The 26,577-nt window shown below is 41.1% G+C and overlaps 1 protein-coding gene across 4 annotated transcripts in view; it reads left to right on the forward strand.

Annotated features, from left to right (window-relative positions):
* Positions 1-26,577, forward strand: part of ITPR1 (inositol 1,4,5-trisphosphate receptor type 1) — a 305,443-nt gene that overhangs the window by 190,900 nt on the left and 87,966 nt on the right. For 2 of the 4 annotated variants that reach the window (XM_070738264.1, XM_070738262.1), the window contains 3 exons: positions 15,384-15,431; positions 20,309-20,441; positions 23,996-24,186. In XM_070738264.1, the coding sequence (XP_070594365.1) occupies positions 15,384-15,431; positions 20,309-20,441; positions 23,996-24,186 (372 nt within the window). The remainder of the gene's footprint in view (positions 1-15,383; positions 15,432-20,308; positions 20,442-23,995; positions 24,187-26,577) is intronic. The other 2 variants (XM_070738266.1, XM_070738265.1) reach the window with 1 other exon arrangement.

The raw sequence follows: 26,577 nt of genomic DNA on the forward strand, positions 1-26,577 counted from the left end.
AGACATGATTGCCTCTGCATATTCGCAAGGCATTGCAGTAGGCGCTCAACAAAGGCCTTCACCACTGCCTAGACCTAGCAGACAGAGCCCTTGGACTGTGCCAGAGGTAGCCACATCTGTGCAGGACTCCTTCCAGGATGAGCAGGACATGGGGGAGATGCCCATGGATCAGGAGGATGAACTCTCAGGAGATGAGACCACCTTACCTGAGCAGCCTCCACTGGCAGGCCTTTTCAAGCAATCTCTTTTCAGAGTCCTATTGAATAAGGCTAAGGCCACCTTGACTCCTGACAACTCAGCCAAGCCAGCAGCCCAGGAGGTGGGCATCATGCCAGCAGCTAGGCTCATCAACGAGCCCCAGAGGGAGTCTGAACACCTCCCTGCCATTCCTATATTCGCAGAAAACATCAAAAAGCCCTGGCAACAGCCAACTGCAGCCCTAGGACCATCAGCCTGGGACAGAAAATTTTATACTTTCGACCCTGAGGTAGAGGAATTGCTCCAGTATCCTACAGTGGATACCCCGGTGACATCCTTGATGTCTAATGCTCTCGTACCATCAGACATGGCAGATGGGCTAAAGCCGGATGATAGGAAGGCGGAGAATATGACCAGAAGAATGCATTTGTTGACAGCCTGGTCTCTCAGAGCGGCATCGGCCGCATCGTTCTTTAACAGGGCCTCTATTCTTTGGTTAAAAGACATGCTAACCAGACTAGGCCCGGAGGACGCCAGGCTGCGCCAAGATGTGAATAAATTGATTGCCACTACAGAATTCTCCGCAGATGCCACCTTAGCAGCAGCAAGGTTCTCCTCCCGCGCCTTGGCATCAAACCTTTCAGCACGACGCCTGCTTTGGCTCCGTTCGTGGCAGGCAGACGCCAAGTCGAAATGGCGTCTTGCTGCGGCCCCGTATCAGGGCTCCAAGCTCTTCGGGGAATCCCTGGACTCGGTTCTTGTTGAGGACCGTGACAAGAAGAAGGTCTTACCACGTTCTGCGAGGCGCCAGGACAGGAGGGGAGCCCCTTATTACCGACGGCAGTCCTTTCGTTCAGACACCACCTCGGTTTCATCCCCGGCCTCCAGACCATATGGACAGGGGACTTATAATCCCACCTATCGTACCGAGCGAGGAGGTTATGGGAACAGGGGCCAACAGTTCCAGCAATCCCGTAGACCATTTCGAGGAGGTAACCGGGGAGGCTACCGCAAACAGAGATGACTCCTTCCGGGACACTCCCATAGGTGGGCGCCTGCAGTGCTTCACCGACTTTTGGGAGTCCATCTCCACAGACGTTTGGGTTCTGGACTCCATAGCCCAGGGTCTGCAACTAAGATTTCTTCACCACCCTCCCAACAGATTTGTAGAAACCTCATTACGACAACCACAAAAGAGAGTCATCATCCTGCAGGAGGTCCAACACCTCCTAGACATAGGAGCAATAGAACCTGTACCAGTGCATCAGCAGATGCTAGGGTTCTACTCCATCGTGTTTGTGGTCCCCAAGTCTTCCGGCGGCTGCCGTCTCATTTTGAACCTGAAGCAACTCAACCTTTACATAAGGTACCAACGCTTCAAGATGCATTCCCTGCACTCCATACTGGCATCTATCCGGCACGGGGACTGGATGACCTCCATCGACCTCAAGGAGGCATACCTCCATATCCCGGTTCATCCGCAACATCGGCAGTTTCTCCGCTTTTATCTTCTCAACCAACACTTTCAGTACAGGGCCATGCCCTTCGGCTTGTCCTCCGCCCCGAGGACATTCACCAAGATCTTGGACACTTTGACAGCGAGTCTCAGGGCTCGATCTATCCGTCTTCTAGCATACCTAGACGACATTATCATTCTCTCCAGAAACCCTCAGCAAGCCAGGCACGACCTGGCCAGGACAATAGATGCGCTGGAGAGGGCAGGTTTCACTATCAACCGAGCCAAGAGTCATCTAGAGCCAACTATGCGCTTGCTTCATCTAGGCGCCATAATAGACTCCTCAGCAGGTCTCGTCTTCCTCTCATCAGAGAGGAGGCAGAAGATACGGGCGTTAGTTCGTTCCGTCTCGCATCACAGCAGGACCTCCCTAGCACAGCTGTCACAACTACTGGGGATGTTCATTTCCTGCATCAACATCGTTCCTTGGGCTCGGATTCACGCTCGCCCCCTCCAATGGTACCTCCTTCCCTTCCAAAAAGCTCGTCTCAGCAATTCAAAACGAAAAGTGCACCTGACCACGACAGTGCGACTTTCCCTCCCGTGGTGGACCTCACCAGCCATCTCCAGGGGCTCCCCCTTCTTACCTCATCAGGAGGTAACAATAACCACCGACGCAAGCCTTTCTGGCTGGGGGGCACACTCAAGGGGACAAGTGGCCCAGGGCAGGTGGTCCCCAGAGGACTTGGGGGACCCCAATATCAACAGACTGGAGCTACGAGCAGTATTCAACGCTCTACTGGCATTCACGGACATGGTAAGGAACCAACATGTCCTAATCTTGACGGACAATGTGGCAACCAGAGCACATGTGAACCATCAGGGTGGCACGCGCTCAGGCCGGCTGATGCAGGAGGCCCACGAGCTAATGTCATGGGCAGAGAGACACTTAGCATCAATACGAGCGGAGCATATTTCGGGAGTGGAAAACACCCAGGCGGATTGGCTGAGCCGCACGACTATCGACCCCGGGGAATGGTCATTAAACCCGGAGGCCTTCCAACTGATAACCCAGAGGTACGGGGTACCGGTAGCGGACCTCTTTGCCACACAGCACAACAGGCAGTTACCACGATTTTTCTCCCGCTTTCCGACACCAGAGGCCGAGCAGGTCAATGCACTGCTATCACCATGGCCCAAGGGGCTTCTCTACGCCTTCCCTCCAGTCAGTCTCTTGCAGAAGGTGGTGGCCAAGATTCTGGCCGAGGAGGCGGACATCCTCCTCGTGGCCCCATACTGGCCCAGACGCCCTTGGTTTGCCGACCTCATGGGACTGTCAACCTTACCACCATGGAGAATCCCGCTCCAGCACCTAGTCCTGGCACAGGGATCCATTGTGCATCCAGACCCACAGTGGTGGAAGCTTGCCGTGTGGAGATTGAAGGGGACCGCCTGAGGGAGAAACAGCTTCCGGAGAGTGTCATTAACACCATTCAGGCAGCACGGCGACCATCAACGACACGTATTTATCAGGCTACCTGGAGGGCTTACAGCACCTTTTGCAGGACCCAACACATCACGCCCTCGTCGTCATCAGTACGGCATCTTCTGGAATTTCTCCAGAAGGGACTAGACCAGGGGTTGGCGCCCAACACACTCCGCCGACAGGTGGCAGCTATAGCGACAATCCTGCGTCCAGACCCATTTTCCCCAATCTCTCATCACCCTTGGGTGAAGGACTTCCTCCGAGGAGCGGCAAACCTGTCTCCTCCTGTCATACACCACTTTCCATCCTGGGACTTACCGCTGGTCCTCAGGGCACTAACAGCTCCACCCTTTGAACCTCTGAGGGAAGTATCGCTTCGTTTTCTCTCAGCCAAGGTGGCCTTTCTAGTCGCCATCACCTCCGCCCGCAGGGTGTCGGAGCTTGCAGCACTATCGGTCCGGCCGGACCTCTGTGTCTTTCATCCGGATAAGGTTACTCTAAGACTGGACCCCTGTTTTCTTCCCAAAGTTAACACCAGGTTTCACAGGGCCCAGGACATTATCCTCCCAGATTTCTGCACCCATGGCTCTCACCCATCAGAGCTGCGGTGGCATAAGGTGGACGTTAGAAGAGCAGTTAAGATTTATATCCGCCGCACTAGCACCTTTCGGAAGTCGGAGGCTCTCTTCGTATCCTTTCTCCCATCTTCACTGGGGGGAAAGGTTTCATCTAAAACCATCAGCAGATGGATCAGGACTTGTATTATCGAAGCTTACCGAACCACAACGACACCGTTACCAGGTAGAATTACAGCCCACTCTACCAGAAGCGCGGCGACCTCAGCCGCTTGGACTACTCAGGCGCCATTAGAGGACATTTGCAGGGCAGCAACCTGGGCTGCCCCTACAACGTTTATCAGACATTACCGTATAGACTCCTTTGCTTCTACGGAAGCAGCCTTCGGCAGAAGAGTGCTACAGGGAGTTTGTATTCCTGCGCCCCTGGGCCAGCCGATCCCTCCCTGAAGTGTGGCTTGGGTATATCCCACGTTGGACTCTCTGAGCAGTGCAGTGGAGAAGAACCGTTGAACTTACCTGAACGGTCTTCTCGCTGCACTGCGAAGAGAGTCCAAACCCGCCCGGCCTTGTTTTGGCCCAGGTGCACAGTTTAATTGAAGTTACAGTTGTTAAATAAAGTTTTTGTTCCTTTACTATTCCTTCGTTTTTATCACTGGCTAAGAGGGGGCAGTGGTGGGCGGGACATGTTAATTATGCTAATTTCTAAACTCAGTTCCTACCAATAAGACTGAAGTACTACCCACGTTGGACTCTCTTCGCAGTGCAGCGAGAAGACCGTTCAGGTAAGTTCAACGGTTCTTTCCCCTAACAATCTGGGTTCTCATTTTACCCACTGGGAAGGATGGAAGGCTGAATCAGGCCTGAGCCTGGTAAGATTTGAACTGCCAAATTGCAGTTAGCTGGCAGTCAGCAGAAGTAGCCTGCAATACTGCATTCTAACCACTTGTTAAGTGAATTACAATAGTAGTTAAGTTAGTAACACAATTGTTAAGTGAATCTGGCTTCCCCATTGACTTTGGTTGTCAGAAGTTTTCAAAAGGTGATCACATGACTTCTGAACACTGCAACCATCATAAATACATGTCAGTTTCCAAGTGTCTGAAATTGAGCACGTGACCAGAGGATGTGGCAACTGTCGTAAGTGTGAAAAGCAGTCCTAAGTCAATTTTTTCAGTGCCATTATAACTTCAATCACTAAGCAAACTGTTGTAAGTTGAGGGCTACCTGTACTATAAGATGTTTAACTAGAATTTGGTAGATCAAACTCATTTTCAGCTAGAGAAATTTCACTGGATGAGTTTGGGTTAGTCATTTTCTCTCGCCCATTTTATTTCACTTGGTTATTACTATGGTGGATACTGGGAGGAAAAGAACGTAAAATAGTTTCCCATCAAGTCCTTCAGGAAAAACAGGAAAATCTAACAGTTAAATAAATAAAATCTATCTGACTATTTGATGACTCTGTATATGTGTGTGTAATATCTACATAATAATGTAGATTATTATATAATAGATGTGATTCTGGTAGTCTAAATAAGTTTATCATGTTTAATATTTGGCAATTTTATGCATATATTTCCCTCTTCCTAGATTCTATGTGGTTTACAGACATAAAATTCCATTTATTTAAACACTGGTTATAATTTAGCTGGGGAGGGTGTAGCATAAATGTAGTTAGAAATTATTTTAAAATTTAATTAATTGGCAATAAAACTATTTTTTTTTCATTCACATTCTGTGTGTTGTATCCAATTAGATTCATTTAATTGCTGGAGGGTGTTCACAATTGAAAAAAGGATTTATGGTTAGTTACTCCCCTTTCTTTCTAAATTACTTTAATATGAGATCTTTGGGCACATTCATTTATTCACTGAGCAATGTTTATACTTGTCTCAATCTATACAGTATTTTTCAAAATACTTTGTGTTTACACATGTACACCTGTAAGTATGGGATTTTATATCAAATATCATTCAAATGACGGATGTAACTACTTATACCTTGTATGTTTAATTTTTTAATGTGTATTAATCATATCAGCACTGTATTGTTGTTATTGTTTAATGTTATTTATCTTCACTTGTGTGTCTTAGCCATGCATTTAAATGTAAAGTTTTCTGTTTTAATATTTGCTTTTAAATAGCTGCCCAAGTCACCTGAAATGGAAAACAATATAGAGGTGTGTCACTTATTCACCTTTATTTGAAAAATGTAGAAATATTGGTGATTTTGAAAATAGCTGTGGTTGAGCATAGATCCATGTTTTGCTATGTTGGAAATGTTAAACTATTTGTTAGCTATTATTCAGTGACCCTTATATGTTTATCTCTTAGCATTTGAACCTATCATGGAAATGAACACTAAAATTAATGAATTAAAATTAATGTGAATTATTTTTAAAAAATCATTGTAAAGTAATTATGCAGTGATAAAATTAGAAATTTATACAGTGCATATAAGTGTATACGTATTTACTTATCAAAAGTACCACTTCAGATTTATTTTGGTTTATCAGAAATTTCACCCTGAATCTGGATATTGTAAACATTAATCACAGTAATTTCTATCTATCATAATCTTCTAATTAGGAATTTGAAGGTTTTTTTAAAAAAAGAATAATTGACTATAAAGTCAATTTTCAACTCTTAGTGACTATAGAGATCTACCTCTAACTCTTTTTTTCAAGATGTATACTCATAGCCATAGTTCCCTCTAAGCTGAGCAGTGAGCAATTGCTCACTTAAAAATCATCCTCAACTCAGAGTTTTCCAAACCTGCCCAGAAGCCGAGAGGGAAAGAGTGAGAGGGAAGGAGAGAGAGAGGAAGAGAGGAAGAGAGAGAAACAGATAGAAAAAAGAGAGGAAGGAAAAGAGAAAGAAAAAGAATGGGAGTAAGGAAGAGAGAAAGAAAATCAAAATCTAGTTTGAAACTAGCTCAACTATTTAAGTGGCATTTTGATATTGATAGAGTTGCCCTATTATGAGCTCACTGTTATAGACACACAGTACAGTATTTTATTTTGAAATTCTCTGAGGCAAAACAGGGTGGGTTTTTTATTTGTTTGTTTGTTTATTTATTTATTTATTTATTTATTTATTTATTTATTATTTCTGTGCCGCCCAGGCCCGAAGGGACTGCCGCTCAGACACTATACTTTTCCGCCCACCCCCCAAAAAAATTAGAGGGAACACTGCTCATAGCTACTAAAATTGGATCCATCACCTTTTTGCTGGTTTATTGTCTTCTATTTCCTTCCAATTCTTCAGCATTGGAGCTTTTTCTAGAAAGCTGGATGTTTGCATAATGTACCTGGAATAGGATAATTTAACCTTGGTCATTTGTTCAGTTATCTATCAGTCTGCTCTATTGGCTGTCCATTGTATACTCAGGAATCATAAAATCATAGGGCTGGAAGAAACCTTGGAAGTCTTCTAAACCAGCCCTTGCTGAGGGCAGATGCCTTATACCAGTGGTGGTGAACCTTTTTTCCCCCTCAGGTGGCAAAAGAGCGTGTACGCGCGCTATTGTGCATGTGCGAGTGCCCACACCCATAATTCAGTGCCTGGAGAGGGCAAAAACACTCTCTCAGAGACCCTCTGGAAGCTGGAAATGGCCTGTTTCCCAACTTCTGATTGTTGTGATTCAGCCTGAGGCTCCTCAGGAACCGGTTGGATCTCTGCCGGATCCATGCCCAGAGGAAGAGGACAGTGAACAGGAGGGGGAGGACCAGGCAGATGGGGGAGAGGAACGTCAGGAAGAGGAGGAGGGAGAGCAGCCTGAGACCCCCGGGGGGGGAGGCTTTCCCCAGCTAGTAGCCTGGATTCATTGGACGAAGACGCACAGGCTATAATAGACATGAGGCAGCGACGAGCAGCTCAAAGACGGAGCCAATTAGAAAGGTATTTCCATCCCTGAATTGGCAACAGCTGGGTTTGGGTGTGGTTCTCCTCAGCAGGGTTGAAAAGGGAGGCCCGCCCTTACAGTCTTGTGGAGAGTTATCAATTGGGAGTCCTGTGACCTTGCTTCGATTCTCGGCGTCTCTGATCTTGGCTTGTGGCCTAGAAGTCTGGAAGACTTGGGGGAGGCATGGGTTTTATTATCTCCAGCGTTGTTTTTGCCAGCAAGAATCCTGTTTTATTGCCTGGCCTTCGTGAAACCTCTGTGAAGCTTCATAGTGTTCCTGTCTGTAAGAACAGTTTTTGTTCCCTGTGTTTGCTTTGAATTATATAAACTGCATTTGCTTTTTACCAGTGTGTCTGGATACTCTTTTTGGTTGGGGTTGGCGTCTGGGGGGACCCAGACAGAACACTGATAAGCCCAGTAGGCTCATGTTTTGCCCTCCCCAGACTCCAAAGGCTTCCCTGGAGCCAGGAGAAGGTACAAATGTCCTCCCCCATCCCTCCAGAGGCTCTCTGGAAGCCAGAAATGCCTCCCCCCTCCCAGAGCCTCTGTGCGAGCCAGAAATCAGTTGGCCAGCGCACACATGCACATTGGAGTTGGGTTACAGCAACGGCTCATGTGCCAGGAGATATGGCTCTGCGTGCCACCTGTGGCACCTGTGCCATAGGTGCGCCATCACTGCCTTATACCATCCCAGTCAAATGATTGTCCAGTCTGTTTTTGAAAATCTTCAGTGGTGAAGCAACCACAATCACAGGAAGCAAACAAATCCTTCGATTTGTTCTCCTATCAGAAAAAAATTCCTTACTTCTAGATTGGATCTTTCTTTTAACAAACTTCCATCCATTATTTGTTGTTTTGCCTTCTGGTGCCGTAGAGAATAAGCCAACCCCTGTTCTTTGTGGCAGCCCCTCAAGTACTAGAAAACAATTATCACTTCAAGGCATCAATACCCTTCTTATATTTCCTCTGTAAAGTTTTTTACTTCCATAGGGAATATCATGGCTTGCATAATTCTGATCTTTGCAATTACAGGGGGGGGGAATTCTACAAGTTAGTAGATGCTACAGAATATCTACAGTGTGTGCAATAGAGATAGCTAATCTATTTACCCCATCTTCTAATTATTGTAGTAATTTTGTGGAACACATCAATGTTTTTAGTTCAAGAACACATATTACTTTAAGTTTATAAACAGAATTAATGTATCATAGCTACAAATGTCTAAGCTGTTCTTGTTTTATTGGTGTTAAGTAATAATAGAATGGTTAAAACTATAGTTAATGTTATATACATGACCAAAAATAAATCTCAGATTTAAGAATAGAATAGAATAGAATGTTTTTATTGGCCAAGTGTGATTGGACACACAAGGAATTTGTCTTGGTGCATATGCTCTCAGTGTACATAAAAGAAAAAGATACATTTGTCAAGAATCATGTGGTACAACACTTAATGATTGTCATAGGGGTCAAATAAGCAATGAAGAAACAATCAATATTAATAAAAATCTTAGGATACAAGCAACAAGTTACAGTCATACAGTCCAAAGTGGGAGGAAAAGGGTGATAGGAATGATGACAAAAGCTAGTAGAATACAAGTGCAGATTTAGTAAAAAGTCTGACAGTGTTGAGGGAATTATTTGTTTAGTAGAGTGATGGCGTTTGGGAAAAACTGTTCTTGTGTCTAGTTGTCTTGGTGTGCAGTGCTCTGTAGCAACGTTTTGAGGGTAGGAATTGAAACAGTTTATGTCCAGGATGCGAGGGGTCAGTAAATATTTTCCCTGCCCTCTTTTTGACTTGTGCATTATACAGGTCCTCAATGGAAGGCAGGTTGGCAGCAATTGTTTTTTCTGCAGTTCTGATTATCCTCTGAAGTCTGTGTCAGTCGTGTTGGGTTGCAGCACCAAACCAGACTGTTATAAAGGTGCAGATGACAGACTCAATGTCTGTGCGGTCCTTCAGAAAGTTAAAAATCAACTTCCTGTCAGTATTAAACTAACTGCATTTCCCCAAAAGAAATGCAAAAGACGTATAACGCAAAATTGAAAATAGCATGAGCTATCCCTAAACTGATATTCTTTAGATACAACATATAGTTGTAAACACATCAGAAAACAGCCATTCTCAGGCTACTATAAAACTGATGTATTAAGACAAAAGAGGTAGATCTGGCCTGAAGGTAGAGATATGAGCACTCAAGTATATTGACAAGAAGGGAAGAAGAGGCTTCATATTAAAAAAAATCTTAAAGCTATTAAATGGCTTATTAATAGGCCTTGCTTTCTGTGTTCTGCGATAGGCAGCTGTTCTGCCTTGCATCTTGTTTGCAATAAATCATACCACTAAGCCTTGATTGGGATTATGTTCCTGGATGCAGTATTGTGTTTCTAGAGAGAAGAAAATTATAGCTATTTTGGATTTGAAGTTGGGCAGCGAGACCTGCATGCTTCTCATCTCAGGAGGTAAATGCTTCAACCATGAGAGTAAACACTTTATCCAAACATTACTGCAATGCTGTTGGCTGTGGATCTTTGCTCCAAAACCAAGTTGCTATCGACTTGGACCAGACAACGTCAATGATTGACCAATCTTCCAGCAGTTAGGTGGAAACTTCCTCAATAGGTGGACCGTTGGATGGATGTACAAATGGTTGAAAAATCATAACCAAACAACTGCTTGTCATTGGGTCCACTGATGTTCATTCATCATGTTTGAGGAGGACCTTGTCATCTAATGGGTTGTGGGCTGTACATGATGTGTCCACAAGTGGCTGGTAAGGCCACTGAAGAGAAGTATCAAATAGCATATTGCAAGTTGCAGTGATGATCAACCTTTTTTGGTTCGTGTGCCAAAGAGGGGGTGCACATGTCTGTGCTGAAACCCATAATTCCATATGCTTCAGCACGCATGCGTGCATGATACTACCACTATCCCACTCCCAGAATGTGATGGCATGCCCGCTTTTCCCTCTCCCTAGGCTTCAGAGCCTTTCTAGGGGATTGAGGGGCTCAAAAATTAGCTGGTTGGTGTGCACATGTTCGCCAGACCGGGCTCACATTCATTTTCAATTCAATTCAATTTATTAGATTTGTATGCCGCCCCTCTCCAAAGACTCGGGGCGGCCCACTGATATGGCTCTGGGTGCCAATTGTGGCATGCGTGCCATAGGTTAGCCATCACAGGTCTACACCTTCTGCTGTTCAGTGTTTTTATTAATGCCTATTAACCATTGGAACATGGGGGCAGGAGACACACAGAAAGGAAGCTCTTTTTGTGCCTGATTGAATCTATATTCATCAGGAGCAAGACCTGTATGCATGGGCTGGGATCAGTTTGTCTCCAAGGAACTTCCTTCTGTCTCCATTTCTTTTCTTATGAATGGGAAAAACTGCACCAGAATTTATTTTTAATTCCCCTTTATTACTTTAATAATTTCCTCCTTCTGTTGGGGGAAAAAAACTTTTCCAGCTTTTCCATGACATCTGGCCAATGGAATATTTGACTATTTGAAATTCCTGTCTCCTTTGTCATGACTTTTGGTGATCTTGTGTTAGAACAGGTTTCAAGGCTCATATCCTGCCAAGCTTCTTATCTGGATGAAAAGTTAGTTCCTTTCATCTTTCTCTTTTGTTCCTGGGATAGCTCATCTGATTATTATTCAGTATGTTGTTTTATTTTTAAACTGTAACTTTTATCACAACCTCATTTATGATAGAAGTTCTTTTCTGGCATGTTTTTGGAATTTTTGTGTTATCTTTTGAATGAACAACATTTCCTCTGCTCATTGACAAAAATTACGTAATAAAAGAGAGGCGGATAATGCCCACTTTAGAATAATACTTCCATGGGTAGGTATACTACCAATAGAACGATTGATCTTATCTTTTACATGAGGCTGAGTTTGTTTATAAAACTTTGTTCATATTTCCATTCCGATGTTAACATTTTAATAGCAATAGCACTTAGATTTACATATCACTTCAGTGTTTTATAATCTCCTCTAAGCAGTTTACAGAGTCAACATATTATCCTAACAATTTGGGTCCTCATTTTACCTTTTTTTTAAAAAAAAATTTAAATTAATTTTTAACAAATTTATATTACACACAACATAAAACAGTGCATAGTGAAATGTGTCCCCCCACACACACACATTCCCCACCACCAAATCGGGGGTGTTCTTGTGTAGTCCACTTGACCCAAGAGCAATATATCTATTTACATATTATAGAGTGATTCCAATTTATTTCTTGTAGCTTGGTCTCGGATTCTGCTCGTCATATATCGTCTTACCTTGTCCCACCGTCCCATCAGTTGTCCCAACTCAGTTTCATTACCGAATTTATCCTTTTATCCATAATTTCAAATTGAATATGGTCCACCATGTACCTATACCAATTTTGCATTGTCCATTCTGTTGCATCCTTCCAACCAAAGACTATTACTGCCTGAGCGCTTTCTATTGCTGCTTTTTTTATTTCTCTAAATTCTCCCATCGCATTGCTTTTAACTAGTACTGCCATTTCCTTAGTGATTGTCCATTGTACATTTAGCATTCTATTGATATCCTCTTTCACTTTTTGCCAAAATTCCTGCACTATTGGGCATTCCCAGAACATGTGCATAAACACTCCTTTATCTTGACACCCATGCCAACAATTCCCCCTGACATTCTGCTGAAAGTGTGCAAGTTGAATGGGAGTAAAATACCACTTATGTAATATTTTCCTTCTCATTTCCCCGATTCTTGTATTTTTAATTTTCCTTATATTTTCTACTATATTTTCCATTTCTTGTACCTGGGTCCTCATTTTACCAACATCGGAAGGATGGAAGGATAAGTCAACCTAGAGCTGCTGGGGACCAAACCTCTGGCAGTCAGCAGAATTAGCCTGCAGTACTGAATTTCGACCACTGCATCACCACAGCTCTTCATTTTAAGCTACCTGTAATAGCCACCACCTCTTTTCCTGACTCCCTCCCATTCCAGACATCTCCCATTTTTTCATGGGAAGTCACCCAGAAGCACTTCAAAAATCAATTGGATCATGTCATGAGTTCCTACAAGTGCTCTGCTCAGCAATGAAATCTACCTACCTTCCCTACCAGTTTGGAAGTGCTTGCTTCACTCGTGTATGCACACACTTTTTCACCCTCTACACATGCACAGGGAGTTAAAATAAGAAAATAGTGATGTTCGGGTAGGTAGGCAAAGCCTCACACTACTGCCACTACTTGTCCTCTGAACCACGTGCTATCGCAGCTACTGGTATGTCTGTACTAGGCCAAACCGGTAGCATTTCATGCCCTGGCTCTGATGTCTTTAATGGTTTTTTGTCACCACTATTAAAAAAGGGCTATGTAGATATGGGAAGATTATGGAAAGCAGCTGAAGACACATATGCCTATTGTTTCACCTGAGAGTAGTATTTGCAGCACCTTAAGAAGAGCCCTTCACTCCTCCACTCGAAATAGAATACCCTATGAGACTAGACTTTCAATCCTGGGCCTAGAAAGTTTAGAACTAAGACACCTTAAACAAGATCTAAGTATTGCCCACAAGATCATATGCTGCAACGTCCTGCCTGTCGGCGACTACTTCAGCTTCAACCACAACAACACACAACAGATTTAAACTTAATATTAACCATTCCAAACTTGACTGTAAAAAATATGACTTCAGTAACCGAGTTGTCGAAGCGTGGAACTCATTACCTGACTCCATAGTGTCATCCCCAAACCCCCAACACTTTACCCTTAGATTATCTCCAGTTGACCTATCCAGATTCCTAAGAGGTCAGTAAGGGGCGAGTACAAGTGCACTAGAGTGCCTTCCATCCCCTGTCCTATTGCTTTCCTATATCTCCTATACCTTTCTTCTATTCCTATATCTCTTCTTCTATTCTTTCATTGATATGTTCTATTACTATGTGTATACAGATATATACCCACTAAAACCCTCATTGTGTATTGGACAAAATAAATAAATAAAATAAATTAATGGCCAAATCACCTAATGGGACACAAGTTCTATCTTCAGTGCCTCCCAGGAATTCTTACTCTTAGACAAAAGGAAAGTGGATTTGAGTTAGGGAGAAAGTTGTAGAGAGGAGTTTTGAAATGGAGGGAGTGCTGACAAATATAAGAGATTAATCTCCACCTACACCTATCTTTTCCTATTGTCTGTAGAAAGACATAATGTATTCCTCAAAATAAATGAATCACCCCTAATTTATGTCAAAGAAATTAATCTCCACCCAGGGGGACAAAAATGTAGAAATGGAAGAGTATTTCATTTCCTCCTGATCAGAAAGTAGGAATTGGAGATCCATGTGGGGCTTCTAGTTACAGTGGAAAAATAGACAAGGAGGCCAAACAAAGTTATTATATGGACAAAATAAATGTGAATTCCAGGAAAAGAACCATCAAAGAAAATAAGATGACTAAAATCCTTGGGTCATTAGTTTATATGATTTCTATACAATATTTTATATCAGGCAAATATCCCATACATATGTAACATCTGTGTAGCAATAAAACTCTTATTTATTTATTTATTTATTTATTTATTTATTTATTTATTTTTTGGATTTGTATGCCGCCCCTCTTTGTGGACTCGGGGCGGCTAACAACAGTAATAAAAACAGCATGTAACAATCCAATACTAAAACAACTAAACAACCCTTATTATAAAACCAAACATACATACAAACTTACCATGCATAAAATTGTAAAGGCCTAGGGGGAAATAATATCTCAGTTCCCCCATGCCTAGCGGCAGAGGTGGGTTTTAAGAAGCTTACAAAAGGCAAGGACGGTGGGGGCAATTCTAATCTCTGGGGGAAGTTGGTTCCAGAGGGCTGGGGCCACCACAGAGAGAGCTCTTCCCCTGGGTCCTGCCAAATGACATTGTTTAGTTGAGCCTAATCATCTTCTAATTCCTATAAAGCTTTACTATACCTCATTCACTGCCTATTAAGCCATAATTTTAGCATTGTCTTAAAAAAAGTCATTCGCCCGAATAATCTTTTAAAAGGTAATCAAGGCAACACAAAAATGACCGTATCTAGAAAAAAAAAATAACTATGATGAAGGGAGGATCTCTCTTCAGGCAGAAAATAAATGTTTTTCCATGTTTGGAAAGATTTTGAGTTAAGTGAATTGTATGTAAAGTTCAGTGTGGTCAATGTAAAATATGTGTTTGCATGGTGACCGTGAATTTTTTTCTTTCGTTTTTCTTTTTTGCTTTTGCTATTACACAAATCAAACTATTTCCTGTATTTATTATGCAAAACAGCAAACAAACCATGAATGCAAATAGTAATATTATCAAAGTTAAATGTTGGAAACGTTCAGTAGTCAGGAGTGGGCAATCTTTGAGTTTTAAACCACCCCCACCACCCCCACTGTGCTGGTCTCCAAGATACACACAGAATGAACCTAGTGATGTCCATAAGAGACATGAAAGATGAAAAAAGTGGATCTTTTGGTGAGAATTTCTTTAGACATAAGATACCAATTTTCACTTTTATCCTGAATTTTTTTGCTGTTCAAGATTGGCCATATTTTTTGAGTGTGTGGTGGCAATTGGGATCTGCGGGCTCAGATTGCCCACCCCTGCACTTTTAAAAATCCACATGGTTTAACCTGCCATATTATTCTGAGCGATATAAACCATTGTATGAGCAACACTTGTTTATTTTAAATTTATTTAGTATCTCTGTAGTACCAATCTTTTTAAAACTTTCTCCACACTCGCCAGGAGCTTGATCAAAGTCTACCAGAGAGACAGCTTGAAGATCAAAAAAGGGTATGTATCTTCAGCAGTGGATTAAAGATGAATATGGTGTGAATTGCAGAAGGTCTTCATTATTTTGATATATTTATTTTAATTAAGGAAAATACATATCTAAAGAATGAGAATTCCCCCTCAAAATGTTATGAAAACAAAAGAGGCTTTAATCAATTTTTAAAACATGGATTGGTCATTTAGAAGTTGTATAGGTTGTTAAATAATATTCTCTCTTCCTATCATAATTACATTGCTATTGCTGAATTTTAATTTCAGTTTGTTGATTCCCAATTTGCTTCATAAGATATTGAAAAACAAGTCAATCAACTATGTTCCTAAAATCTGTGGGCTGATGAAGTATTTGGTGATGCATTGTTGCTTTGATTATATAATGACTTTATCACATCAGATTTCAGGGAATGAATTAAAACAGAAATACTGTAATAGAAGAAAAATTCCATTTAACTCTGAATGACTGGAGCCTTAGTAAACCATATTTCCTTATCTTTTTCTTCTCAGTTGAGCGTTGTGCATAATCTCTCTGTGAAGAGGATGGGTGGTTGGATAATCAATCAATCAAATATCTATTGCACAGAGAATTAGAAACAAAAATATATTTACAAACTGAATGGTTATAATCATACTAAAGATTTATTGTGGCAGTATAAAATGTACAATTATTTTACATATAACACTAATTTCAGAAAGGATTAATTATGCAAGATTTTATCCTTTTGCAATAGTAATAGCTTTCTTTTACAAATACTGCACTTCCTGGGTTAATTACTCTTTATTGGGAATAACCCAGACACCCAAGACCTAATTATCATGAGTGCTTTCTTTTCTTCTGTGAAGATGAGAATTAAGCTTATCTTCAATGTATATCTAAAATATATGTGCCATAGTGATATCATTGTTGCTACGGGTAACAAATTCTGTAGTTTTCTTTGAAGCAGAGAGATGACTTTGTTGAAGTATAATTAATTTGCTTGATTTTTTTGTTTTCAAATTATACAAATGAAACAAGTGATTTCAATAGATAGATTGATAGGTAGGTAGATTATTTAGTTTGTTTTATGTAACCCAAAACTGCATGCAACCATGGTTAGTTGAATTAAGCTTTTATCAGGCCTGAAAATTATTATCATTCAGCTCAGATTTGATATGTGTAATCATGTTCTGTTCTTACATTAATACTATTTACATCAGATATTAGTATTGTCTAATTTGGGATATAGATATGCTAAGAATTATAGGAGTGAAAGTTCAGTGTATCTGAGAGCATGATACTGAAAAGTCTGCTTTAATAAATCATATTTAAATATCACTGTAACACTATAACTTACTGCATGAAAAACTGCTACTAGAGCATTGTCCCTTGTTGGTCAGGTAACTGAGCTGAAATTCTTTCTACCCGATAAAACTGACTCAAATATTTTTAAACTGTTTTTTTAAGGGCAATTATGTGAAGTGGAGGCAAACCAAATTCAATCTCAGTGGCACTCCTTTCTCATTTGAGTCAGTAGATTATGTGAATAAGATCTCTTACTGAAGTCAGAATTCATATTACCTTGTTATTACAGTGGTACCTCTACTTACGAACTTAATTTGTTCCATGAACAGGTTCGTAAGTAGAAAAATTCGTAAGAAGAAGCAATTTTCCCCATAGGAATCTGTTGTGGTTAGCTCTGGCCCAGCTCCTGCTCCTGTAAAAGCAAATAATGCGTGCAAACCCATCCCAAAAATCACCCCTTTTGCCTAGCACCGCTGGTAATCCCCACATCCAGACTTACGTTGCCAGCCAACGCGCCTGTTCCTTTGCTGCTGGGATTCCCCTGAGTCTCCCCTCGCTGGGAATTCCCGCCTCCGGACTTCCGTTGCCAGCCGAAGTGCCTGTTTTTTGTTGCTGAACCGCTCCGAGTCTTCGGAGAAGGGCAGCATACAAATTTAATAAATATATAAATTTATTATTATTATTATTATTATTATTATTATTATTATTATTATTATTATTAATTTCCCTGAGCCTCCTCTCGCTGGGAAACCCCGCCTCCGGACTTCCATTGCCACCCAAAGTGCCCATTCTTGTACTGCTGGGATTTCCCTGAGCCTCCCCTCACTGGGATTCAAAGCGGCACCGGCAAAAACGAAGGGAATCCCAGGGAGGGGAGGCTCAGGGGAATCCCAGCAGCTCAGGAATCTGTGCTTTGTGTGGCAATGGAAGTTTGGAGGTGGGGATTCCCAGGGAGGGGAGGCTCAGGGGAATCCCAGCAGCAAAACAATGCGTGCTTCAAGTGGCAACAGAAGTCTGGAGGCAAGGGGAGGCTCAGGGGAATCCCAGCAGTGCAAGAACGGGTGCTTGGGCTGGCAACAGAAGTCCGGAGGTGGGGATTCCCAGCGAGGGAAAGCTCGGGAATCCCAGCAACGCAAGGACAGGCGCTTTGGCTGGCAATGGAAGTCCAGAGATGGGGTATCCCAGCGGTGGCAGCTCAGGTTCGTAAAGTGAAAATGGTTCGGAAGTAGATACAAAAAAATCTTAAAAACCGGGTTCGTATCTCGAAAGGTTCGTCAGTAGAGGCGTTCGCAAGTAGAGGTACCACTGTATTTGAGGAAATGCTTTCTATAATCCTTGATATAGTTATCTTTAGTCACGGTAAAATCAGTACAGATTCTGAGAAATCTATTATCTGTTCCTGTAAAACAGGAGATCCACATAAAAATGAAAGATAAAAAAGTGATTTTTATTTGCATAAAATTATTAATATTCTTTCTCCCGTTCTCTTAAAAAACTATGTACATAGAAATGTACATCTCAATATCTTAAATGTTTAAAGCACATGGAAATAATAACTTCAAAATTGTAAAAATGTATAATCACTAAAGTTATTTCCAGGCTGTTTACTGCTATTGTTATTTATTTTATTCTATTTTTTAAAAGATACTGAACATCTTGGGAGATAGTGACATATGCCTCTCACTATGTTGAATGGGGGAGACCCATGTGTAACCTCCAACAATCTATTTAGTATTGTTATATTTCAGGAATCAATTGAAAGGAAATACATATCCAGTGCTCAGACAAAGGCTGCCAAATTTGGGGATATCATAGGTACTGTGTTTAACTCCTCAAGAAATTTGGAGGTGGCTGATTCAGTTCCAAGGATATGTTGTGCAACAAAGGAATGCTTAAGGGGCTTGCTTATACTGAATTTTCCATGCATTTGAGTTTTGTATAACTCTTAAATATTTTTTTTTTAAAGTTGCTTCATGCTATCTTAAAATGAGATGAAATTGCACTTCAGGAATATTTTGACAGTGTTAAAGGCGTTTCAATCTCATAAAAAAGTGGCCAATATTCACTTCTTGCAGAATTGATATATTGGGACTTTGAACTATTTTAATCTGTTCTCCTTTTCATAACAACTAGAGTAGTGCTGAATGTGCCAGAAGTGGATGTGTCAAGAATAGTGGTTCATTTGATGGGGTGATGGGACATAAAATGAGACAAAATACAAATGGACTCTGATTCTATCCTGCAGATTCATTGCTGACAGAAGAAAAGCTCTTCCCTTTTTTCCAGAAGTCCAGTAATAAGACAGAAAAAAACCCCTGAAACAATATTTATTATTAGATTTACAGTGTTAATTTTAACTTCCTTCTAATATCACTTCTCAAAGATATTTGGATGTGCTTCTTTTTATGGCAATCATCTTTGCAATATTCTGTAAAACAAGAAAGCTTGTTTACCCTCATATGCAGCTGCTGAAAATTAAAGGAAAAATTCTTCTCAGAGCGCAACAAGTGTACATTAAAACTTTAATTGCTTAGTCTTATATTTGTAGACAGTTCTAATAATAACAGTTATCATTGTGCTTTTGAAGGTAGGAAAGAAGGTGATAGGAAAAGGGCAGTGGTACCCATTTCCTATTATGTGTGGCATTTCTGTTAAAATATTTACATTTCGTGATCTTCCTTTTTGAAATTTAAGAAATTGTTAGTAGGTATGTTAGGTTGTAATTATCTGAATTTAAAAATTAATATAACTGAATTAGGAAATTCTAAAGCAGAGGTGTCAAACTCGATTTCATTGAGGGCTGCATCAGGGTTGTGTTTGACCTTAAGGGCCCAGAGTGGCTGTAGCCAGCTTGATGTCACTCATGTTGGTGGTGCCTTTAGTGGCCTAAGTGCTTTTGTAGTGAAAACAGGCTCCCAAGCTCTGTTTTCAGCTGCGATGGCCTCCTACAATCCTCTGCCAGCAAAACTGGAGTTTGGCGGCCCTCCTGAGCTCTGTTTTCGCGGGCAGAGTCATCGTCGGTCAGTCCTTCGCCATTTCCAAGGCATCTCACAGGCCATATCTAAGCACCCTATAGGCTGGATCTGATCTTGAGTTTGACATTCCTCTTCTAAAATAAAGGACAGCTTACTTTACTGATAGAGAAATAGATGTACATATATTTTATTTCATACATATGTTTTATTTCATACATAGATTTTATTTCATACATACATTTCTGGAAGTTTAAGACGTAGTGAATTTAATAATTCAATAATTGTAATCAGTCACAGAACTATACTGTAATTAGTTTTCTAAACATTTAAGGGTAGTGTCCGATATGTAATTTTCACTGCTTTTTCCATGTTTCATTCGTATTAGAATATGCTGGGGTTTTTAGTACTGGGCTATTTATGATTAGCATTTATAAACGTATCTGAAGATCTAGACATAACATTTCTAAATGGGTACACCGTATTTCTGTTGTTGTTTATTCATATCTCTTCTTCCCAGTTTTATTTCTGTTGTGTCTCTGACCAGCTGAAATTCAGTTTTGCTACTTTTGTTGGCTCACTTGTTCCATTCATTGTGTGTTTCTGTCTTTCAATATATTTGAATTAAGGGGGAGGCCCTGAGACAGGTTTTGGTAAATCGTTACTACGGGAACATCAGAAGTGGAGGAAGACGAGAGAGCCTCACCAGCTTTGGCAATGGACCTTTATCTCCTTCAGGGCCCAACAAACCTGGAGGAACAGGTAGGATGTTTTGAATGCTGCTTGATAACTTGTGAAACAGCTACTATATGTTGGCTCTTCTGTCGTGTACTTGCTAGATGAATCTGGCTGACAGTCTCTGCAGCTGTTTCAGCAGGTATTTTTCATTATCTATTACCTCTCTGTCACTTAGAAAGTTGGCGCTTGAATTCAAATATTGGAAATTGGTCTGTTGATTAACTTCTTCCCATTCTACCTTTTTTCTAATTTATTATGCATGCATTTTTACAAGAACAAGGGGACACAATCTGAAGTTAGTTGGGGGAAAGATCAAAAGCAACATGAGAAAATATTATTTTACTGAAAGAGTAGTAGATCCTTGGAACAAACTTCCAGCAGACGTGGTAGATAAATCCACAGTAGCTGAATTTAAACATGCCTGGGATAAACATACTGTATATCCATTGTAAGATAAAATACAGGAAATAGTATAAGGGCAGACTAGATGGACCATGAGGTCTTTTTCTGCCATCAGACTTCTATGTTTCTATGTTATTGATATTCATAATTTTCTTGGTACAGTCTCTATTAAAAACAGTACAGTGGAACCCCGACATAAGAGCTGCTCGACTTAAGAGCTACTCGAGATAAGAGCTGGGAGAGGAGAGACATTTTTTTATTTTATTTTATTTATTACTTGGATTTGTATGCCGCCCCTCTCCGCGATACGAGCCGAGAAGAGCCGGGCTGGCTTACTTTCCTTCCTTCCCGCGCTGATGCAGAGCCACTCGAACAAAGCGTCGCGCCCCTCTGATGCTTTCGGCGGCTTCCGAAGCGACGCTGGGCTCTTTTGCCACCAAAAGCGTCAGGGGGGCGTGACGCTTTGTTCGAGTGGCTCTGCATCAGCGCGGGAAGGAAGGAAAGTAAGCCAGCCCGGCTCTTCTCGGCTCGTATCCCGGCACTTGGTGATTGGAGAGGCGGTCGCCTCCCCTGCCGCCCCACTCTGGGGGTCCTTGGCTTCTGCTGGGGGTGGGGGGATCCGAACGCTGTTTTGAATTTCACATTCTGAGTGGCCCAAACGCCAAAGGCGAACTTCCGCACCTCAGGAGTTAGCTCGCAAACGGCGCGGCTGTTTTAAAACATCGCTGCTGGCCTGGGGGGGGAGAGGGAGAGGGGGGAGAGAAAGAGAGAGGGAGAGAGAGAAAGAGAGAGGGAAAGGGGGGAGAGGGGGGAGAGAAAGAGAGAGGGATAGAAAGAGAGAGAGTGAGAGATGCTCAGTGAGCCTTTCTTTGAAGTTGCCTTTCTTTCTTTCTTTCTTTCTCTCTCTCTTTCTTTTTCTCTCTTGCTCTCTTGCTCTTTCATTCTTTTTTCTTTCTCTTTCTTTCTTTCTTTCTTTCTTTCTCTTTCTTTCTTTCTCTTGCTTTCTTTCTTTCTCTTGCTTTCTCTCCTTCCTTCCCTCCTTCCATTTCTTTCATTCTCCCTCTCTATTTTTATTTCTCTTTCATTTTCTTTCTTTCTCTCTTGCTTGCTTTCTTTCTTGCTCTTTTTCTTTCTCTCTTTTACCTTCCCTTCCTCTATTTCTTGCTTTCCTTTTCCTTCCTCCCTTCTTTCCTCCCTCTACAGGATTGGGTGGCAGTGAAGTTACTCTCCCCTTTCATAAGTTTCCTTGCTTCCTTCCTCTGTTCCTGTCCCTTCACCCTTTCTTTCTTCCTTCCTTTCTTTCTTTCCTTCCTTCCTTCCTTTCCTCCCTCCATTTCTTGCTTTCCTTTTCCTTCCTCCCTTCTTTCCTCCCTCTACAGGATTGGGTGGCAGTGAAGTTGAATAAATAACTACAGTTTAATGAATAAAAATAAAAGTTTGCCATGTTGATTGTTTTGGGTAAAAAGAGGAAGGGAAGGAAAGCTCTCAGCTTATCATCTTATTAATAAGTAAAGTTACATTTATTCTTGCAATGTCTTTTTGCATAATTTAGACTAACTTTGTGAGTTTTTTTAGGGCTGGAACCAATTAAAATTATTTACATTAATTCCTATGGGGAAAAGTCATTCGAGATAAGAGCTGCTCGACTTAAGAGCGCAGGTCCGCAACGAATTAAACTCGTATCTCGAGGTACCACTGTAATTGGTTCAATTTATTGTTTATTTATTGTTTATTTGTGTGTGTGTGTGTGTGTGTGTGTGTGTGTATCACATTTTTTAAACACCCATGTCTCTCACAGAGAGATTATTTATTAAATATTAGCATTTATTAAAGAAATAGAAATAGCAAAAACCAAGTAACTCTTAGTCCTTTTGTGTAGTGGGTAACGTGCTTGGCTAGAAACCAAGAGACTATGAGCTAAGCAAATCCTGCACAGTTGTCAGGCAATGTCATGTGATTGTCATTTGCGACTACCTGTCTCCTTCCCTATTGACTTTCCATGTTGGAAGCTGTCAGTGAATGACGTAAATGCCAATCACAGAACTGTGGGGTACAATGACATTTGTATCCTGTTTCCCCCAAAATAAGATATCCCCTGATAATATGCCCAATTGGGCTTTTGGGGAAACATGGTAATTGTGAGCTCATTGCTAAGCACTGAAATCATGATTTTGTGATGGCAGGCAATTCCAAGGACTGATCATAACAGCAATAGCGCCTAGGCTTATGTACCGCTTCAAGGTGCTTTACAACCCTAAGTGGTTTAGAGTCAGCATATTGCACCCAACAATCAGGGTCCTTATTTTATTAATTTTTTTAAGGATGGAAAGCTGAGTCAACCTTAAGCTGGTCAGGATCAAACTCCGGCCTTTGAGCAGAATTTGCCTGCAAGACTGCATTCTAACTACTACATCATCAAGTCTCATAAGCCTTCAAAGCCATCATAACTTAGAACAGTCACTGAACATGTGGTCATTAAAGGAGGGCTATATGTAATGACAGGCTATCTGACCTAAGAAAAAAGTTGTGCTATGAGATTATAATTTTCAATATTTACATGACGATTGCCCAGTGATACAGTGCAGTGTATTACAGTGCCCAGTGCAGTGTATTACAGTGCCCAGTGATAAAGTGCAGTGCATTAAAGACTGCATTGCATTAAAGACTGAAACAAGAGGTGATAAATTTGGAAAGATCACATTGGGTACAAATAATAATCTTTGTAAATCCTAGATTCTGATCATAATATGTATTCTAACAGGCTCAAATGAGAATTATTTTTATAATTTATAAACTAATCTTTTTAGACCAGTTTTGTAGCCTTCCTTTTTCAAATGGTTTGAATTACGTTGGTTAAATCTATTCCTGGTTTAATAATTTATGATTGTTTTATGATCGTTATGAAATGGTTCTAACATTGTATCTATTTATAATGCTATCACATTTGAGCTTCTTGAGTTTGGAGACAATATTAAAAAATAAACAACGTTTCTAATAACACCATCACTTGCTAACACCATAAAGAGCAACACATGATAGTGCAAAGCAGATAATAAACAAGAACACATTCACAGTTAAAACATTTTTGCTTCTTTTTCTTGTTTGAAGGAAAGCAACACATTTTCTAATGCTGAGAAGCACCAAAAGGTTTATTTTTTGATTGTTTCTTTTTGTAGGAGGTGGGTCGGGATCCAGCTCAACAAACCGTGGTGAAATGAGTTTGACAGAAGTCCAGTGTCACTTGGATAAGGAAGGAGCATCCAACTTAGTTATAGATCTTATCATGAATGCCACTAGTGATAGAGTTTTCCATGAAAGCATCCTGTTGGCTATTGCCCTACTGGAAGGTGGCAACACAATTATACAGGTAGGAAAAGTATTCCCATGCTTCTGTTTCTGAATCTTTACAGAAAACAAACAAACCCCAAGAAGCAGGAATCTGCTATATATGTTAGTGTACAATATTGGGAATCCTGTATGAATTCTCAGAAATGGCTGCCATGGGAGAATCAATGGTCAAAAAAATATTTTTACTCAGAGGCAGATGGGTAAAGTACCCTGTTTCCGGTATCTCAATCACCATAGCTTATCGTTTTTAGACAAAAACAAAGAGCTCTATTGCAGGTTGTTGTTTTTTTTGTTCCTTTGAATCAGTTTTTACTCCTGGTGACTTCCTGGACTACTCCCGGAGATTTTGACAAGATTTTGCAAGTGGTTTGTTGTTGCTTACTACTTACAGTTTGAGATAAAAGGACTGACCCAAGGTCACCCAGCTGACTTATACCTAATGTGGGACTATAAGTCACAGTCTCCTGGTTTCCCAGCAGTTTGAGTCTCTGGCTCAAGGTTGACTCAGCTTTCTGAGATCAGTAAAATGAGGACCCAGATTGATGAGGATGCTTAGAAAGGTCTGTAGAGCATTGTGAGGTGGTTTGTAAGTCTAAGTGCTATTGCTATTCCAGCCTGGTGCCTGGTGCCTTGTATGGATGCCAAGCCCATCAAGTCCAGCATTTTGTGTCACACAGTGACCCACCAATTCTCCATGGGGATCTTGAGCAGAAAGAGAAGGCAAGACCCTCCCTTTCCCTTGACACCCAACAAATGGTACTCAAGGGAATCCTGCCTGCCTCAATTAACATAGAGGCAGCACATGGATATCCATTTCAATAACCACCAATACACTTGGCATCCATGAATCTGTCTAATCCTGCCTTGAAGTTATCAAGGCTGACAGCTGTCACAACCTCTTCTAGAAGTGAATTCCATAAATCAACAACCCTCTGGGTAAAGAAATATTTCCCTTTATTTGTCCTTGCTTTCTTACCTATGAGCTTTAAGGAGTGCACCCTTGTCCTAGTATTGTGTGATAGAGAAAATAATTTTTCTCTAGTGAAAATAATTTTTCTCTCTCCACCTTTTCTATCCCATGCATGCTTTTATACACTTCGATCAAATCACCCCTTACAACCTGGTATCATAAGAGAGGTGCTCCATTTCCTTGATCATTCTTGTTGTTCTTTTTTGCACCTTTTGCATTCTAACTAATGGGTCCCTAGGATGTAATTCTTATTACATATTGTAACAAGTTGTCCAATGTTTAATTTAAAGAAGGAAACATGAAAAGATCAATTAAATAAGTATGAACAGAACCAACTAGAATCATAGGGACTCGAGCAGAAAAGGAGGACATATCAAAAGGTCCTTGGAAAGGAGACATGATAGCAGTCTTTCAATATTTGAGGGGCTGCCACGGAGAGGAAGGGGTCAAGCTATTTTCCAAGGTACCTGAAGACCAGACAAGGAATAATGGGTGGAAACTAAACAAGGAGAGATTCAACCTGGAAATAAAGAGAAATCTTCTGACAGTGAGTGCAATAAACCCATAGAACAGCTTGCCTTCTGAAGTTGTAGAAGCTTCCTCACTGGAAGTTTTCAAGAAGAGATTGGACTGCCATCTGTCAAAAATTGTGTAGGATCTCCTGTTTGAGCGGGCAAGTTGGACTAGATGATTGCCAAGGTCCCTTCCAACTCAATTAATCTATTTTAAAAATAATTGAACAGTAGAACCACAGCAGCAAGATAAGGCTTAACTAGAACTTGAGATAAGAAAATGTAAGAGAAAGATGTTTGGTAGGCAGGAGTGTTATTTAAGCAACCTTCAATTATTTTAGACACAAATCTTTCTTCCCCTCATCTCTATATATAGAAGACCAACAACATATCTCCAATATCTTTTTTTCCAAAATATCAGGGGTTACCACAAAGAAGAGGGAGTCAAACTATTCTCCAATGCACCTGAGGTAGAAACTAATCAAGGACAGAAGCAACTTAGAACTAAGGAGAAATTTCCTGACACTTAGAACAATTAATCAGTTAAACAGCTTGCCTCCAGAAGTTGTGATGGCTCCAACATTGGGAGGTTTTAAGGAGATGTTGGATAGCCATTTGTCTGAAGTGCTGTAGGGTTTCCTGCCTAAGCAGGGGGTTGGACTAGAAGACCTCCAAATCCCTTCCAACTCTGTTGTTGTTTTTGTTGTTGTTGTTGTTTGTTGTTGTTACATTGCTTATTCTCCCCCAGCCCCTGGCCCATACCCAAGTCTTAAAAGCTGTTTTTCAACCTGATAAATGCACAGATATTAAAGCATCATCCATTCCTGTAATACTTTAGCTGGAAGAGGTGGGTAAGCAATAGCATTTGGATAATGAGCAGCATGATGTGGTCATGCTGGTGTCATAGCAGGTATGACTCTCCTTAGAA

Source organism: Erythrolamprus reginae, chromosome 2, assembly GCF_031021105.1.
Source record: "Erythrolamprus reginae isolate rEryReg1 chromosome 2, rEryReg1.hap1, whole genome shotgun sequence".
Taxonomy (NCBI): Eukaryota; Metazoa; Chordata; class Lepidosauria; order Squamata; family Dipsadidae; genus Erythrolamprus; species Erythrolamprus reginae.